General features: G+C 41.3%; 1 protein-coding gene across 2 annotated transcripts in view; it reads left to right on the top strand.

Moving 5' to 3' along the window:
* Nucleotides 1–18,281, top strand: part of ALDH18A1 (aldehyde dehydrogenase 18 family member A1) — a 51,034-nt gene that overhangs the window by 19,269 nt on the left and 13,484 nt on the right. The window contains exons 4-12 of one of the 2 annotated variants that reach the window (XM_019035200.4): nucleotides 229–378; nucleotides 468–572; nucleotides 4,043–4,201; nucleotides 4,643–4,733; nucleotides 9,199–9,323; nucleotides 10,102–10,246; nucleotides 10,912–10,985; nucleotides 12,232–12,325; nucleotides 16,425–16,645. In XM_019035200.4, coding sequence (XP_018890745.3) covers nucleotides 229–378; nucleotides 468–572; nucleotides 4,043–4,201; nucleotides 4,643–4,733; nucleotides 9,199–9,323; nucleotides 10,102–10,246; nucleotides 10,912–10,985; nucleotides 12,232–12,325; nucleotides 16,425–16,645 — 1,164 coding nt within the window. The remainder of the gene's footprint in view (nucleotides 1–228; nucleotides 379–467; nucleotides 573–4,042; nucleotides 4,202–4,642; nucleotides 4,734–9,198; nucleotides 9,324–10,101; nucleotides 10,247–10,911; nucleotides 10,986–12,231; nucleotides 12,326–16,424; nucleotides 16,646–18,281) is intronic. The other variant, XM_004049839.5, reaches the window with a different exon arrangement.

Below are 18,281 nucleotides of genomic sequence, written 5' to 3'. Positions count from 1 at the left end.
ATTAAAATGTCTGATTTTTATCTGCCACCTGCTAAATAGAAATTTGAGACAGGATGTAGGAATCTGTGTTTTTACCAATCTGGCTGATTCTTCCAGAGTCAGCCACATGCTGGTTCATAAACCAGCATTTGGGATCTACTCGATAGTCCACCCTACCTCCATCCCTTGTGAAGAGATGAAAGAGACAGTACAGTGACTTACGGTCCCCTTTCCTTTCTCAATGCCCAGGTATCAGTGCTGCAGAATCAGGGCAGAGAGATGATGCTGGTGACCAGTGGAGCCGTAGCCTTTGGCAAACAACGCTTGCGCCATGAGATCCTTCTGTCTCAGAGCGTGCGGCAGGCCCTCCACTCGGGGCAGAACCAGCTGAAAGAAATGGTGAGTGCTGCTTCCCCACACATTGAAATGGATCTTCAGGTCTTCTTCCCTCATTCCCTACCACACCTTGTCTCATTGGTATATTGCAGGCAATTCCAGTCTTAGAGGCACGAGCCTGTGCAGCTGCCGGACAGAGTGGGCTGATGGCCTTGTATGAGGCTATGTTTACCCAGTACAGCATCTGTGCTGCCCAGGTGAGAGGCTGGGCTTTGAAATGGGTGTGGGACCTGTGAGGGTGGTTGTTGTGGAACAAAGGGGTCTGGAGCCAGACTATTGGAATATGGTGTCAGCTTCATCACTTGCTACTTGAGATCTGAAGAAAGTTTCTTATCTAATCTTTTTGTGCCTCAGCTTCCTCATCTGAAAATGGGGATGATATCAGTGCCTATTTCAGATAATTTTTGGAAGGGCTCAGTGAGAAAATATATGAAAAGCATTTAGTATAGTGTTTGGTACATAATACACTGTCAGTAAATACCAGCTCTTGTTACACTAATAACTTAGGATTCCAAGTGCTAACACTTCTGAAGACAGAGAAGTTAAAATGTCTTTATTTCACTGGCTTCTTTGATTTCAGGTGGCTTGCTTCTCTTTGCACCTGGTTGGTTGCCTTTTATAGCAGATATTTATTAAGCTTTGAAGGGAAAGAGGAATGCTGGTGATTGGTTGGGTTTTCACTCATTTAGCAAATATTTATTGAGCACCTATGGTGTACCTAGCAGTCTTGGGCATTGGGGATACTGTGGTGAACAAATCAGACATGATTCCAGTCCTCATGGGACTTACGAATTTTTGGTGGCTACCCCTAAATGTTCTGGAACCTTCTTTCTACATTGTTTCATTTTTACCTGAATCTCCTGAATTTTTTTGAATTATATTCTTAATCAACTGTACAACTACACACTAGAGACATCTCAATAACAGTCACTTCAGGAAACAACTGAAAAAAAAAAATCTAACTCCCAAATTATTTTATTTTGAAATTCCTTTACCTGTAAAGATGTAAAATAGCTGTTATTTTATATTATGGATATTATTTTACATGTACACTACATGCACAGATGTTATTTTACACAGGTGATATTGTTATATATACATATATTGTTTCAGGTTTTGCTTCTTCATTTCCTGTTACTTTTTTTTGTTTCTCCATCATTTGCCTGTTTGTACCCACAGTGATGTTCTGGTATTACACCAGAGTGTCCTCAAGTCAGTGAGGTAAAACAGAAAGGCACGGACTTGTCCCATTGCCTATGGCTGGGGACCCCACTTTCTGTAGTCTTAGCTTTTTTTCTGTTAGTATAAATACAGTATAAATCTCTATTTATATCACTCTAATTTATTATTTGGTTTCTCTTCACAGTCCAATGACAATTTTGGTCTTTAATTTTTTTAAAGTGCCTGGAGCCAGGTGAGGAAGCTCAAGTCAGGGAGCTATGGTTTTGCTTTGGTTTGGTTTTTCCCAGGGATGAAACCTTTTGAGAGTTTGTTTTTTTATTTTGTTTTGAATGACGGTAGCATTAAGAGTCCATGCAGCATCAGCCATTGTTTCCATTTACATTGAGTGAAAGAAGAGCCCTGCCCCCTCCAGTTCCCAACAAGCTTCAATCCCTGGGCTCTTTCCTCTCACACCTGTGTCTTCCCCCAAGGCCATCATATCTAGAGAAAATATTTGCCCTTTGTACCTTTTCCTGTGGTTCCTTATTTTCTTCAGTAATCCTACATAGAAGACCATTATCAGTGGCTTTTGAAAATTTCCAGTAGGTGGTTTGCCAGGTTAAAGACTTAAACACTTAAAACAGCTTGTTTTTTCTTCGTAGAAGGGAAACTGATTTTCCCTCAACAGATTGCGCTTGTCTAAACACGTACTTTTCCCTCTTGGGACTCTTTATCTCCTACCTTCATGCTGAGATCCCCAGGCCATGTTTGTGAAGCTATTTTGGTGACAGGTATTTTTCCTGGACCTTTAGACCTCCTGCTTGTCTCTCCTACACACGGGTTTATATTAATTGTTTGCTCTTTCACCATCGTGACTAGAATCTATATGTTCAGCTTTGACCTAGTCCTGTGTCCAACAGCACTAAGCTTTTCTGAAAAGGAGTTCATGATCTTCCCTTTCAAAAATATGCTCCATTTTATTTTTCCCCAAGACATCAACATTCTTATTCTCCATTCCAGCGGCTAGACCCTGGCATTTCAGAGGTACTCAACAAATTTTTTATCGAGTGAGTGAATTATTTTTCTATATGTATGTTTCCTGTGTTTTATATACCATTAAGGCTACTGTTTTATTGCTATATTCTTCTCAGTTACCATAGCCAGACCCTTAACCATCCTCACTTTGACTGTTTCAGTGCCTGCTTTCTTTACTATTTGCTTCCAGCTTTCCCTACCTCATCCTGCCCTACACAGCAAGAACGCTCTTCCGTAAACATTAGAGATTACATTATTTATTGTTGAGCCTCAAGGTTTGTTGCCATTTAGTTTCTTGCTATCTCCATTCACCCATTTATCTTTTTCTCCTAAACATTGCATAAAATTCTGATTCAAGCTAGAAAGCAGAGCTGTTTACCAGCCCACACACCAGCTCTCCATTCTACCTTTGAGCACCTTATGCTCATCTCCTCCCTTGAACCAAGCTGTGTTCTGCCCCTCTTTCAGCTTGTGACCAAAGACTAACTTCCATAAATTTCTCAGACTAACCCCACATGCTCACACACAATCTTAGTTAACTCCAGTAATAGTCTGCTTCAGAGCAAGAGCAGTGACAACACAGCCCTATTCCATTTTGTCTAACACACTTTTCTAAGCAGGGTAAATAATTTATTCACTCACTCGCCAAATATTTAAGGGCCTACTATGGCCAGGCCCTGAATCAGATCCTAGAATACAGAGATATTTTAGAAATTGCTGGGGCACAGCGGTGTGCATCTTTACTCCCAGTTACTCAGGAGGCTGAGGTGCGAGGATCACTTGAGAGTAGGAGTTCAAGTCCAGCGTGGACAACAGAGTAAGACCCTCTCTATAAAAAAAGAAAAGAAATTAATGGATAATCACTGATTCCCCCAGTATCCCTCTAAAATAGATACATTAATTTTCTTAATTTTGTAAATGGATGAGATTTTGGAATTTGGTAGCTCTTTGAGGATTAAAGTACTTTTGCAAGAAGTCTTGAACATTCTTAAATAAATCTTTCAGATTATTGTAATTTTTTTTATCTCTACAAAAATTGGGGCCAGGTGCAGTGGATCACACCTGTAATCCCATCACTTGAGGCCAGGAGTTCGAGACCAGCCTGGCCAATATGGCGAAACGCTGTCTCTACTAAAAATACAAAAATTAGCTGCGTGTGCCTGTAATCCTAGCTACTTGGAAAGCTGAGGCATGAGAATTGCTTGAACCCAGGAGGTGGAGGTTGCAGTGAGCAGAGATTATGCCACTGCATTACGGCCTGAGCGACAGAATGAGACCCTGTCTCAAAAAAAAAAAAAAAAAAAAAAAGAATTGGATAGCACCCAGATATGTGTATTTCATTCTAATCTTCTAATCTGTATGGGGCCCCAGAAACCTAAAGTTTAACTCCCTTGCTCTTAGCATCTTTTGTATACTGGGAAGTTTAGCATTTTTCTCCCTCATGCATTTTCCATCTATTTAATCCTTTTAGATTTTGGTGACCAATTTGGATTTCCATGATGAGCAGAAGCGCCGGAACCTCAATGGAACACTTCATGAACTCCTTAGAATGAACATTGTCCCCATTGTCAACACAAATGATGCTGTTGTCCCCCCAGCTGAACCCAACAGTGACCTGCAGGGGGTAAATGTGGGTAAAGTATTTCTAAGGGTTTAGCATGCTGGAGACACTAACACCATGCTATGCTGCATGCACTAACACCGGAAGTTTGGCATAAACAAGATGGAAAAGTTGTGAGAGAAACTTGTCATGGAGCAGTGACTGCATAAGCTCTTCTGAACTCGTGGTTGCATTCAACAGGGTGAGGTGCTATAGTCACTTAAGATGGTGCGATGAGCATGGCTTGTATATTTCAGTGGCTAGAAGACTGCATGTTTGGAAGAGGGATTGCCAGTAGACGGTGTGTTTTGCAGACAGAAGGGGCCTGCAAGAGCCGTCATCTACATATTTGGGTTCATTGGTTTTGCCTGATCCTAGCTTGGTTTTGCCTGAGCTTGGCTGCGTTCTTCCATGAATTTCTTTTTGGACTGCTTAGCTCACTCACTTATGACTTTTTAATCTGCATTCTAGGTTATTAGTGTTAAAGATAATGATAGCCTGGCTGCCCGACTGGCTGTGGAAATGAAAACTGATCTCTTGATTGTTCTTTCAGATGTAGAAGGTACAAAGTAATGCTTTTTTCCTTTATCTGCCCTTTGTTTTAAATGCTACATATGTGAGCACATGAGTTTCCCTCTTTCTTTGAGTCCCTGTGATGTTTTTTTGCTATAGATCATGAGCCATATGTTCTGACAAAGGACTTTTATGACTCAAAACAGGGTGGGTGAGTCTAAGAGATGTCATTTGAATCCTGAAATGTTACTTCCAGGTGCTTTCAGTTGTTTTTCTTAAATAACAGCTTTATGGAGACGTAATTCACATACCATACAATTCACTTATTTGAAGTTTACAATTCTGTCCTGGCGTGGTGGCTCACACCTATAATCCCAACACTTTGGGAGGCCAAAGCGGGAGGATCACTTGAGCCCAGGAGTTCAAGATCAACCTGGGTAATATAGTGAGTCCCTGTTTCTACAAAAAATAGAAAAGTCAGCTGGACATGGTGGTATGCGCCTGCGGTTCCAGCTACTCGGGGCTGAAGCAGAAGGTTCACTTGGAGCTGGGAGTTCCAGACTGCAGTGAGCTGTTATCGTGCCACTGCACTCCAGCCTGGGTGACAGAGCGAGACCCTATCTCAAAAATAAATAAATAAATAAATAAAAGTTTACAATTCAGTGATTTTTAGTGTATTCACATAATTGTGCAACCAAAACCACAGTCATTTGTAGAACACTTTCCCTTTCATCACCCAAATAAGAAATTCCATAACCATTAGCAGTCACTCCCCACTTCTACCCAAACTCCCCATCCCTAGGCAGTCTCCAGTATATTTTCTGTTTCTATGGATTAACCTGTTCTGGAAATTTTGTTTAAATGGCACCATATACTATGGTGGCCCTTTGTGACCGGCTTTTTTCACTTAGCATGTTTTCAAGGTTCATCCATTTTACAGCATGTATCAATACTTCATTTATTTTTATTGCTGAATAATATTCCACTCTGTGGATGTACCATGTTTTATTTATCAGTTCATCAATTGATGGAGATTAGCTATGAACATTCATGACACATTTTTGTGTGAACATGTTTTTATTTCATCTAAGAGTGGAATTGCAGGGTCATATGGTAACTCTGTTTAAAAGACTTTTGAGGAACTACTAGACTGTTTTCCAAAGTAAGGCCCCTTGTACCATTTCACATTCTCACCGGCATTGTATGAAGGTTCTAATGTGTTTACATCATTGCTGTTATTCAGTTGTTGTTTTTTTTTTTTTTTGAGGCAGAGTCTTATCCTGTCACCCAGGCAGGAGTGTAGTGGCACAATATCGGCTCACCACAACCTCCACTTCCCGGGTTCAAGCGATTCTCCTGCCTCAGCCTCCCGAGTAACTGGGATTATAGGCACCTGCCACCACACCTGGCTAATTTTTGTATATTTAGTAGAGATGGGGTTTCACCATTTGGGCCAGGCTGGTTTTGAACTCCTGACCTTGTGATCCACCTGCCTCAGCCTCCCAAAGTGCTGGTATTACAGGTGTGAGCCACTGCGCCCGGCCTATTCAGTTGTTTTTATCTGCCTTTTTTATTATAGCCATCCTAATGAGTGTGAAGTAATATCTTATTGTGGTTTTGATTACTTTCAGTTTTTAATGTAAACCATAGGACAGACTGTGGATTTTTTTTGTTTTTGTTTTTCCTTTGTTGGGACAGATTGTTTTAAGTTGGAGCCACTGTAGAAGTCTAGGCTATCTGGGTACCATATTCGTATATGTTACTCTGTTCTTCTCTGCTGTTCCCTTCTTCCTGGAGGGGCCACTCTTGGCTCTAATATGTCTTTCCATTCACTCTTCTCAAGCTTTCTTAAGCTATTTCCATTTCACAGTCTGACCCATAAGAAATATAGTAGCTGTGTCCAAAATCTAGGATTCCAAAAGTCCCCTGTTAACATTCCCAGAAGGTTAGAAAACCTCTACTTAATTCCCAGCCCACACCAAGGCAGGTTAACATGGCAGGACCTGTTCTCTGTTTTACGCTCAAGCAGTTGTGAGGTAAGGGCAGGGACTACCTAGTGGAGGCAGGGGCAGACATAGATGAATTGATCTGTCTCTGCCCATGTGAAAAGTCAGAGATACGACACCTACATGTCAATATCTTTACCTGTAAGAAGTCTTAGTCCTGTGTTATCCACAGTAATTTGAAGTCCCAGGATAGGAACAGGTAAGTTGGGGTAAGTGTGAGCCACCCTGGAGAAAAAAGGCATTTTGGTTCATCAACAGGTTTTCTATTTATTCATTCCCCCCACCCCCCCGAGATGGAGTCTTGCTCTGTCACCCAGGCTGGAGTGCAGTAGCATGATCTCGGCTCACTGCAACCTCTGCCTCCTGGGTTCAAGCGATTCTCCTGTCTCAGCCTCCCTAGTAGCTGGGATTACAGGTGCGTGCTATCACGCCTGGCTAATTTTTGTATTTTTAGTAGAGAAGGGGTTTCACCGTGTTGGCCAGGCTGGTCTTGAACTCCTCACCTCGTGATCCTCCTGCCTTGGCCTCCCAAAGCACTGGGATTACAGGCATGAGCCACGGCGCCTGGCCAATCAGCAGGTTTTTATTGAATTTCTAGCATGAGCACATAGTGTGCTAGGTGCTTGATAAATGTAATTTATTCAATCTTTATAGCAACCCTACAAAGTAGGTAGTAGGTAGGCTAACCCAGTTTTACAGATGAAGAAATTAAAAATTAGGTTCAAGCTGGGCACGGTGGCACATGCCTGTAATCCCAGCTACTTGGGAGGGCTGAGGCAGTAAGATCACTTGAGCCCAGGAAGTTGACGCTGCCGTCAACTATGATCATGCCACCGCACTGCAGCCTGAGTGACAGAAACAGAGACCCTGTCGGGAGAGGAGGGGGGAAAGAAGAAGAAATAATTTTTTTTAGTTTAATTTAAAATTAAATTCAGATCTATTAAATGGTGTATCTAAAGTCACATAGCAAGTGCTTGACAGAGGCCAGTTTCAAATCTGAGTCTGTTCAATTAAAAAAGCTACACTCTTCCTTCTCTCTTATACTGCTTGACAAGGTAAAAAAAAAATGTAAGGTTTTGAGATTAATTTATAAAACCCAGTTTGAACAAGACTCTAGCAAATCGTTTTGATGCAGCTTCAAGCACCAAAATCGGGTCATTGGTAGACTGGCATTCTTATTGTGATTATCCTAATTCATTTTCTACTGAGTGTTGATTTTTTAGAACAGTATCTGAATTTTAACTATGCTCTTGGTGGGGTAAGGGGAAAAGAGGAGTAGGCACATTATCAGAATGCTGGGAACCCCTCACTGTCTTTGGAGAAGGTTTGGCTAGAATTGTCCAATCTTTCCTATGCTAATATATGAAACTGAAACAGCTTCCAAATCTAAATCTGTGATCTCATAGCACTGTATCTTCTGGGAAGATCCTAACCCTAAATCCTGGAGAGTTGTGGAGTAGTAGGTTGAGACTGACAGATTGTGAAAGGTTATTTTTTCTTTTCCTGTAATAATTTGCACTGCTTATAGTTGTCACTGCTTTGCTCTACAATGGGCATTGATTTCCTCACTTCCCTGATTCACTTACTCCTGCAGAGAGGTAGTATGTAGCAAGATTGTCTTAAAGATTTGGAATAATAGAGGGGAGAGGTATATTATAGCACAGGAAAAGCAGTAACTTGAAACCAGAAAAATCACTGCCCAAAATGTCCTTCAGCCAGTCCCCAGCCTCCCCATCTGTGTCCACTTTAGGTCTTGATTTAACTCTAGTTTCTCAGCCCTTTCTTACCCCCACTTTTTCTTGTCCAAGCTCCTACTTACTCTTTTTCAGAGTGAAATTGTGAGGATTTTTCATCTTGGATTGTATGCATGTAACATTTCAGGTAACTATTTTATGTCACTCCACTTAGTTATAAAAGGGACATACACGTTATGGTAATAAATCCAGACTGAATGCCAAGAGTCATGCACTCTCCTGCTGACTCAGCCTAACCTCTACAGTGACTCACTCATAAAACTGGGAGTGTAGATTAGTGACTGTTTCAAAGGGTACTGTGAGAGTTAATGAGTACCTCTGTTGCATTTCATCCTGCTTGGAAACAGTCACATTAAACAGTATATGGCTGCTATGCTGTTTCTGCAATAGCCACCCTTCTTTTTCAGTTCTGTCCTTAAAGCACAGCATCATAAGTAGCAATGGCAGAATTAAGGACACCTTGCCAGGAATATGGGCAGGGCTAATAAATGTTGTGCCGAGGATATGGCCATGGTCTGATGTTGGGAAACATTTATTTATTAAGCCAGGTTATAGAAATATGTAAGGTGAGTCTTCCTGGAGCTGTTTGTCAGTGTCGAATCCCTTGTTCTCTTTTTCTGGTTAAAGCAGGTGGTAGTGCAGTGGAATTCATTTGGATGAGTAAAGTACAGAGTGATTGGCAGGTGCCCTGGGGAGACCTGTCTTGGAGACACTTCCATCAAAGCAGTGTTACTGACTCTTGTCTATTTTTTAGGCCTTTTTGACAGCCCCCCAGGGTCAGATGATGCAAAGCTTATTGATATATTTTATCCCGGAGATCAGCAGTCTGTGACATTTGGAACCAAGTCTAGAGTGGGAATGGGTGGCATGGAAGCCAAGGTAAGAATCTGGCGCCTTAACTGCCTATAACAATTTTAAAGCCCAAACTATATTGTATCCTTTTTACCTTTGTAATTATTTGGGGGTTAATGGTTCAGATAATAGGCACATACACACTTAAATATGTACATACCTAAATACAGATTTAATGAGTGTTGCATTCCAACATTTGGTTATGTCTGTGTATGTGGGTTTTCTCATTAATATATGAACAGTGTGTTCATGTTGTAAACTCTGCAAGGGCAGGGCCTATATATTTTTCATAATTCATAAATCTCTCATTTATCAGTTCAAATATTTCTTGATGAAATCTTTCAAAAATTGTGTCCCATTAATTGTTCTTAGAAGTTATACCCGTAAGGTACAGCATCACATGTATCAACAGCACAGATGAGGACAAGACCCCCACTTAGAAAAGCCAGAAGTACTCAAGATCAGACTCTGGTCAAACTCCAGCCTGTTGGTCTACTTAGTTGTTTCTAAGTTGAGGCACAGTAAATCAAATGTCAAAGTTATGAGTCCCATACTAGAGAGACTGAAGAGAGAACAGACTGGAAACAAAGGATAGGTTGGTTTACCTTTAAGTAACACATGCCAAGGTTGAGCTGGAAAGTGTGTGAGCTGTTATGTGTTTTCAGAGCTTCTAAGCTTTTAAAAACATTCTCTCATATACTTAAGTTGTTCAATATCAACTTGTATTTTATATCTTTTTGCAAGTTTAAAATGTGGGTGAATAGGTCTGAATCTCATCTTTATTGGATCTAACCTGTCTCATTAGGTGAAAGCAGCCCTCTGGGCTTTGCAAGGTGGCACTTCTGTTGTTATTGCCAATGGAACCCACCCAAAGGTGTCTGGGCACGTCATCACAGACATTGTGGAGGGGAAGAAAGTTGGTACCTTCTTTTCAGAAGTAAAGCCTGCAGGTAAATAGTTCTTCATAAGGTCCCAAGGCCTGTGATGTGAACTAGTGACACCTGGCTTAGTTAGAGATCACAAAATTGATATGCTAATATTATGAAATATGGCATTGTTTTGAACGCTATTTGCAAAATCGGATTTTGCTTTGCTTTTGTGAAATTCTATCTAACCTGCCTATCTAGACCTATTCTCTGCAAAATCACTCGGTTAAAATATATAAGCATTGATTTTCTCAAGAAACATTTGCTAGGCCTATGTTAGATGCCAAGTGCTAAATAAGCACTAGAGATGCAAAGATGCATATGATACAGTATGTGCTCTCGAGTGTTCACAAAGGACAGAATTGCCTCATAATCTGCATTCAGAAGTGTAAACACATTAAAAAATATCGCCAAAGTGGAATTCAGAAGAATTCTAGAAAACAAAGTATATTGTCTGCCCCAGAAATACAGGCAAGTTCTTATGTTTATACCTGAGTGAATCTGGCACATTCTTTTGCTATTTTATTGGTCATGGTGATCCCCTCTGTGAAACAAGCATACCAAGACATCATGTGTTCCTTCTGTGGGCGTGATGAGCTTGTGCATGTGCTGGTAGTTCTCTCTCTAGTAGTAGAACTAGAGAGAGAACTAAGGTGACCATGACCTGATATTTGCACATATTCTTGCAGGCCCTACTGTTGAGCAGCAGGGAGAAATGGCTCGATCTGGAGGAAGGATGTTGGCCACCTTGGAACCTGAGCAGGTAATAACTTTAGGTGATAATATTGTTATAGTTTTCAGAGTGAGTCATGCTGTATGGTTACAGGAGTCAAACCTGCTGACTCCATCTTTATTCCTAGTGAGCCACAGAGTTATCTGAGTTACAAGTCTGATTCAAATTTGCTCTGCCTTTTTTCTTTTTCTTAATTTTATTTTCCGTTTTATCTTTTATAGACAGAGGCCCAAGATAACTTTTCATCACTATGATGTTTTGATCAAGAGCATCATAAAAATGATGAGATTAGGAAGGTTACCTAATTCTGCCACATACTGGGCATGGAAATGTGGGAAGATTACTTATCCCACACCATTCCAAATCCCCTGACTTGCCTAGAAGATGGGAAGCTCGAGAGCCTGCTCCATAGTTGGTAGCCCTGACCTGTCTGGCTTGAATTAGTCTAAGTAGCAGACATGATGAGGCTGGAAGTGGTGAGGAGGTCAAGTAGAAGCTGGGAGCTAGTCCCCCAGGGGTTATGTTGTCAAGGACGGATTTGAGAGTGAAGATGTATGTGGGTTTATACTAGTGAATCCTTTGGCCTGAGAAAAGAAAAAGTAACTCCAACGGCAGAGAAAGGAAAGCAAAGGAGGAGCCTAGCTTCCCTTTCAAACCACTTCCCTCTGCTCCTCCAATAATCAGCATACTGATTTGCCACATTTCCTCATCTAGCAGGGTCAGGTTTGGGGTGTCTTCAAGTACCTAGGACTGAATTTTTTCACTTTGATTAAATGCATTAAATAAATAATTTACAAGGAAGAACCAGATGTAAAAACTTACCTGGAAATAAACTAACTAATGATATTAAATATGTAAGACTCTATGTAACATGTTAATTCAAAGTACTGGCCCCTGTACAGTTACATAATCTCCTACAGATTATACAGTCTCCTACAGATTGTATCCATCATGCCCCTTCCCTCCCCTTTTTTTTCTTATGACTCCTGATTATTATTATTAGCCATGGTTTGCTAATTATAATAATCAGGAGTCATAAGAAAAAAAAAGGAGGAAAAGTAAGAAGTGACCTAGAGGTTGGCAGTGAGAGAGGAAGGAAGAAATAAGGGGAGCAGTGGTGGGAATAAGTGATGGGAAGTCAGGAGATTTCAACTGGTGATGACCGTGGAGGTGGGAGCAAGGCCTGGCACTCTCAGAAGAGTAGGTTTAAAAACTGTGGTGTGCATTCTTCTTGGATTAACATCTCTGTTTTTTTAATGGTGTACCTTTCTTCTAGAGAGCAGAAATTATCCATCATCTGGCTGATCTGTTGACGGACCAGCGTGATGAGATCCTCTTAGCCAACAAAAAAGACTTGGAGGAGGCAGAGGGTAAAGACCAGGCAATTTAAAGTCAATGTTGTGGAGGGGTGTGCATTATTTTGGTTTTTAGTTTTACTGATAATTCTTATGTCTGCCTAAAGATAAGGATTTTTATAAAAGAAATTGTACATTGTATATGAGGGTAGGTGGGTGGCTGGTATTCTCCTTCCCCAGATACTTTAGTACAACCCCCAGAGGAGCTTTTTTCATTCCCCACAGGTCACAAGCTGTGGCTACTATGGCGGTCAGGACAAAAAAGAACAAGATTGAGAACCCCACTGCTTAAGACATTCAGCTAATAGCTAACATTTATTGAGGCCTTTCTCTATTGACAGGCACTGTGCTAACGGCTATGCAGTCAGGATGTCATTTAATCTTCATAACATAGTGCCTCTGAGATAGCTACTACTTATTATCCCCATTTGACAGAGAAGGAAACTGAAGCTCAGAGAAGTTGTCACTTGCCCAAATCCACATGGTCAGTGATGGACCAGGATTTAAACACAGATGGACTGTACACGTGAAAGAGCTGTAGAAATAGTTTGTGCAGCCTGTGAAGAAAGATAGCTTGTTTCTTAGTTAATTAACCAGTCTTTTGTCTTCCCTGAGTTAGCACCAGGTGCCATCCAGAAATACCCTAGAGGTGCTAATGGTAAAGTAAGATGTTGAATTCACATTGTGAACACCTAGACATGTAGAGAGTCAGGGCCCTGACTCTTTCTCCTCTTTTTCTTAATTCTGTCTTTTCCCCCTTAAAATAATAGGGATTGATTTTATGGGGTTTTGAATTTCCTTTGCATTATCTTGAACATCCATATTAATGGTGTTTCTTTCAAAGAAATTTTGCAAGGTTCAACAACGTTACTTTCATTCCTTAAAACATTTTTGAACCATTGTTTTAGAACTTCCTCTAGAATTTACATCTCATTTTTATAGTATTACAAAATGTAAAATAGATTTTCAGAACTGGAAGAAATCTTTGATACTATCCACTCATTAATTTAAAGTAAAAGAATTAAGACCCACAGAGGGTAAACCTGTTGTTGCCCAAGGTTCCACAGCTTGTTGTTGGCAGAAGACTCCTGATCCCAGCTATACCTCTCTGAACATGCATAAGGACACATAGTGGGTTAAGAACAAAGCCGTGGGTATACATGAGTGTGGCTTAGCAATCCCAGTTCGGGGAATTTATCCTCAAAAACTATTTCTAAAGAAAATAGGTCTTTAGGCCAGGCACGGTGGCTCATGCCCGTAATCCCAGCACTTTGAGAGGCCAAGGTGGGCAGATCACCTGAGGTCTGAGTTCAAGACCAGCCTGGCCAACATGGTGAAACCTTGTCTCTAATAAAAATACAAAAATTACAGCTGGGCGCAGTGGCTCATGCCTGTAATCCCAGCACTTTGAGAGGCCAAGGTGGGCGGATCAGCTGAGGTCATGAGTTCGAGACCAGCCTGGCCAACATGGTGAAACCTCGTCTCTATAAAAATACAAAAATTACAGCTGGGCGCAGTGGCTCACGCCTGTAATCCCAACACTTTCGGAGGCCTAGGTGGGCGGATCACCTGAGGTTGGGAGCTCAAGACCAGCCTGACCAACATAGAGAAACCTCATCTCTACTAAAAATACAAAATTAGCCGGGCTTGGTGGCGCATGCCTGTAATCCTAGCTACTCAGGAGGCTGAGGCAGGAGAATCGCTTGAACTCGGGAGGCAGAGGTTGCCATGAGCCGAGGTGGCACCACTGCACTCCAGTCTGGGCAACAAGAGCAAAACTCCATCTCAAAAAAAAAAAGCCGGCCGTGGTAGCTCACATTTGTAATCCCAGCTACTCGGGCAGCTGAGGCAGGAGAATCGCTTGAACCTAGGAGGCAGAGGTTGCAGTGAGCCGAGATTGCACTACTGCACTCCAGCCTGAGCGGCAGAGCAAGACTTCATCTCAAAAAAAAAAGAAAGAAAGAAAGAAAAGAAAATAGCTCTTTATCTAAGGATTCTTAGAGCAAGATTTATCACACTGAAAAACTGGAAACAAGCTGAGCATTTAATAACATAGGTGTGGTTAAGTGCGTTCAGCTGTATCAAATTAATGGAATATTTAGTAGTAATTAAGATAATTTTTGCAACATGGAAAATATACTCGCATTGTGAGGTGAAAAGCTAGGATGTAACGTTTAACATATACTATAATTAAAACTTGTTTTTTAGCATATGGGGAAAAGTAAAGAAAATTAATTAATTTGTATAATTGGTTGGTAGAAAGATGGTTTAATTTTTTTTTCTTAATATAAGGTCAGTTGCTTCCCCCCAAGGCAGAAATCTTTTTATTATTTTATCTTGATGGCTATGACTGTAAAAAAAGGAAAGGGAAAATTTTTGTAATCTCAACATTGACCACAGTAATGATTTGTGATATATGATTTCAAATGGTCTTCCTGAGTATATACATGTATATATATGAATATGTACGTACATGTTTGTGTGTGGAGAGAGGGAATCACATCATGCATACTACTGTTTTTAAAATTCTGGGCCGGGTGCGGTGTCTCATGCCTGTAATCCCAGCACTTTGGGAGGCCGAGGTGGGCAGATCACAAGGTCAGGAGATGGAGACCATCCTGGCTAACACGGTGAAACCCCGTCTCTACTAAAAATACAAAAAATTAGCCGGGTGTGGTGGCGGGCGCCTGTAGTCCCAGCTACTTGGAAGGCTGAGGCAGGAGAATGGCTTGAACTCTGGAGGTGGAGCTTGCAGTGAGCCGAGATTGCACGACTGCACTCCAGCCTGGGCGACAGAGCGAGACTCTGTCTCAAAAAAATATAGAAAATTCTGCGTATGAGCTTGCCATAATCCTATTTTTTTTCAGCCAAGCATGGTCGCTCATACCCGTAATCCCAGCACTTTGGGAAGTGGAGACAGAAGAATCACTTTAGCCCAGGAGTTCGAGACCAGCCTGGGCAACATAGTGAGACCCCTATCTCTACAAAATATGTTTTAAAATTAGCCAGCCATGGTGATACGTGCCTGTAGTCCTAGCTACTCTGGAGACTGAAGCAGGAGGATCACTTGAGCCCCAGAGTTCAAGGCTTCAATGAGCTATGATTGCACCACTGCAGTCTAGCCTGGGTGGCACACTGAGACCCTGTCTCTAAAAGAAAAAAAGGAAAAAAGTTTTCTTTTTTAAAATTCTGTTCTCCTTCCCAAAATATTTAACATTTTATTTTAGAAGAAAACATCTTTGTTGGTTCTGATTATAAAAATAATTCACTCATTATAAAAAAAATAGAAAGATTATTACTATTCTGGATGCGTTCCAGATTTCTTCCCATGCACACATATATGTGCAGTGTTTGATAAATAGGATCATATCATACATGCTGTTTTATAGTTTGCCTTTTTCGTAGACTATATCCTAGACAGCTCTCCATGTCAGTGAACCTAGATATATTATTTATAATAACTGAATTATAAACCATTGTCTGAATATTTAGGTAGAATTCAATTTCTCAGCATTACAAAAATGCCATGGTAAGTATCCTTATTACATGCCTTTCTGTTCATACAAATGATAAATTTCTGGAACTGAAATTGCTGGGACAAAGGGTATCAGGGTACACAGCTTTACATGATGCTATGTACTACCAAATGGACCCCCAAGAAAGACAGTTTAAGTGGCATGTCATTGTCTTCCCAAGTCTGTTCCTAATGCAGTCCCACATGTTCAGTAAAACATCAAGACACATCAGTTGGGCCAGGCATGGTGGCTCGCACTTGTAATCCCAGCACTTTGGGAGGTCGAGGCAGGTGGATCACTTGAGTTGAGGAGTTCGAGATCAACCTGGCCAACCTGATGAAACCCCATCTCTACAAAAATAAGCCAGGCCTGGTGGTGCATGCCTGTAGTCCCAGCTACTAAGGAGGCTGAGGTGGGAGAATCGCTTGAACCCAGGAGGCAGAGGTTGCATTGGGCCTAGATCATGCCACTGCACTCCAGCCTGGGCGTCAGAGTGAGACCCTGTCTCAAAAAAAAAAAAAAAAAAAAAAGACACATCGGTTGGTAGCTGTAGCCTGCCAGGTCTGCTACTTTATCATATCCTCTTAATGGCTTTTCAGGGAGACTTGCAGCTCCTCTGCTGAAACGTTTAAGCCTCTCCACATCCAAATTGAACAGCCTGGCCATCGGTCTGCGACAGATCGCAGCCTCCTCCCAGGACAGCGTGGGACGTGTTTTGCGCCGCACCCGAATCGCCAAAAACCTGGAACTGGAACAAGTGACTGTCCCAATTGGAGTTCTGCTGGTGATCTTTGAATCTCGTCCTGACTGTCTACCCCAGGTGTGTATATACCCCAGGAGAATAAATACCCTGCCACTGGGGGCTGGTGTGGATATTGGAGGAAGAATATATTTTCTTTTCTTTTTTTTTCTTTTAAGTTCTAGGGTACATGTGCACAACGTGCAGGTTTGTTACATAGGTATACATGTGCCATATTGGTTTGCTGCACCCATCAACTCGTCATTTACATTAGTTATTTCTCCTAATGCTATCCCTCCCCCAGTCCCCCACCCCCCGACAGGCCCCGGTGTGTGATGTTCCCCACCCTGTGTCCAAGTGTTCTCCTTGTTCAGTTCCCACCTATGAGTGAGAACATGCATTGTTTGGTTTTCTGTGCTTGTGAGAGTTTGCTGAGATTCTCTCCAGAGAATCATGCAGCTTCATCCATGTCCCTGCAAAGGACATGAACTTACCCTTTTTTATGGCTGCATAGTATTCCATGGTATATATGTGCCACATTTTCTTAATCCAGTCTATCATTGATGGACGTTTGGGTTGGTTCCAAGTCTTTGCTATTGTGAATAGTGCCACAATAAACATACGTGTGCATGTATGTGTCTTTACAGTAGCATGATTTATAATCCTTTGGGTATATACCCAGTAATGGGATGGCTGGGTCAAATGGTATTTCTAGTTCTAGATCCTTGAGGAATCGCCACACTGTCTTCCACAATGGTTGAACTAGTTTACAGTCCCACCAACAGTGTAAAAGCGTTCCTGTTTCTCCACATCCTCTCCAGCATCTTGTTTCCTGACTTTTTAATGAATGCCATTCTAACAGGCATGAGATGGTATCTCATTGTGGTTTTGATTTGCATTTCTCTGATGACCAGTGACGATGAGCATTTTTTCATGTGTCTGTTGGCTGCATAAATGTCTTCTTTTGAGAAGTGTCTGTTCATATCCTTTGCCCACTTTTTGATGGGGTTGTTTTTTTCTCGTAAATTTGTTTGAGTTATTTGAAGATTCTGGATATTAGCCCTTTGTCAAATAGGTAGATTGCAAAAATTTTCTCCCATTCTGTAGATTGCCTGTTCACTCTCAGGGTAGTTTCTTTTGCCGTGCAGAAGCTCTTTAGTTTAATTAGATCCCATTTGTCTATTTTGGCTTTTGCTGTCATTGCTTTTGGTGTTTTAGTCATGCCCATGCCTATGTCCTGAATGATATTGCCTAGGTTTTCTTCTAGGGTTTTTATGGTTTTAGGTCTAACATTTAAGTTTTTAATCCATCTTGAATTAATTTTTGTATAAGGTGTAAGGAAGGGATCCATTTTCAGCTTTCTACATATGGCTAGCCAGTTTTCCCAGCACCATTTATTAAATAGGGAATCCTTTCCCCATTTCTTTTTTTTGTCAGGTTTGTCAAAAATCAGATGGTTGTAGATGTGTGGTGTTATTTCTGAGGCCTCTGTTCTGTTCCATTGGTCTATCTCTCTGTTTTGGTACCAGTACCATGCTGTTTTGGTTACTGTAGCCTTGTAGTGTAGTTTGAAGTCAGGTAGCATGATGCCTCCAGCTTTGTTCTTTTTGCTTAGGATTGTCTTGGCAATGCGGGCTCTTTTTTGGTTCTGTATGAACTTTAAAGTAGTTTTTCCAATTCTGTGAAGAAAGTCATTGGTAGCTTGATGGGGATGGCA

Source organism: Gorilla gorilla, chromosome 8, assembly GCF_029281585.2.
Source record: "Gorilla gorilla gorilla isolate KB3781 chromosome 8, NHGRI_mGorGor1-v2.1_pri, whole genome shotgun sequence".
In the NCBI taxonomy this organism is placed as follows: Eukaryota; Metazoa; Chordata; class Mammalia; order Primates; family Hominidae; genus Gorilla; species Gorilla gorilla.
The sequence above is the reverse complement of the archived record's forward strand: the minus strand, read 5'-3'. Positions and strand labels throughout refer to the sequence as shown.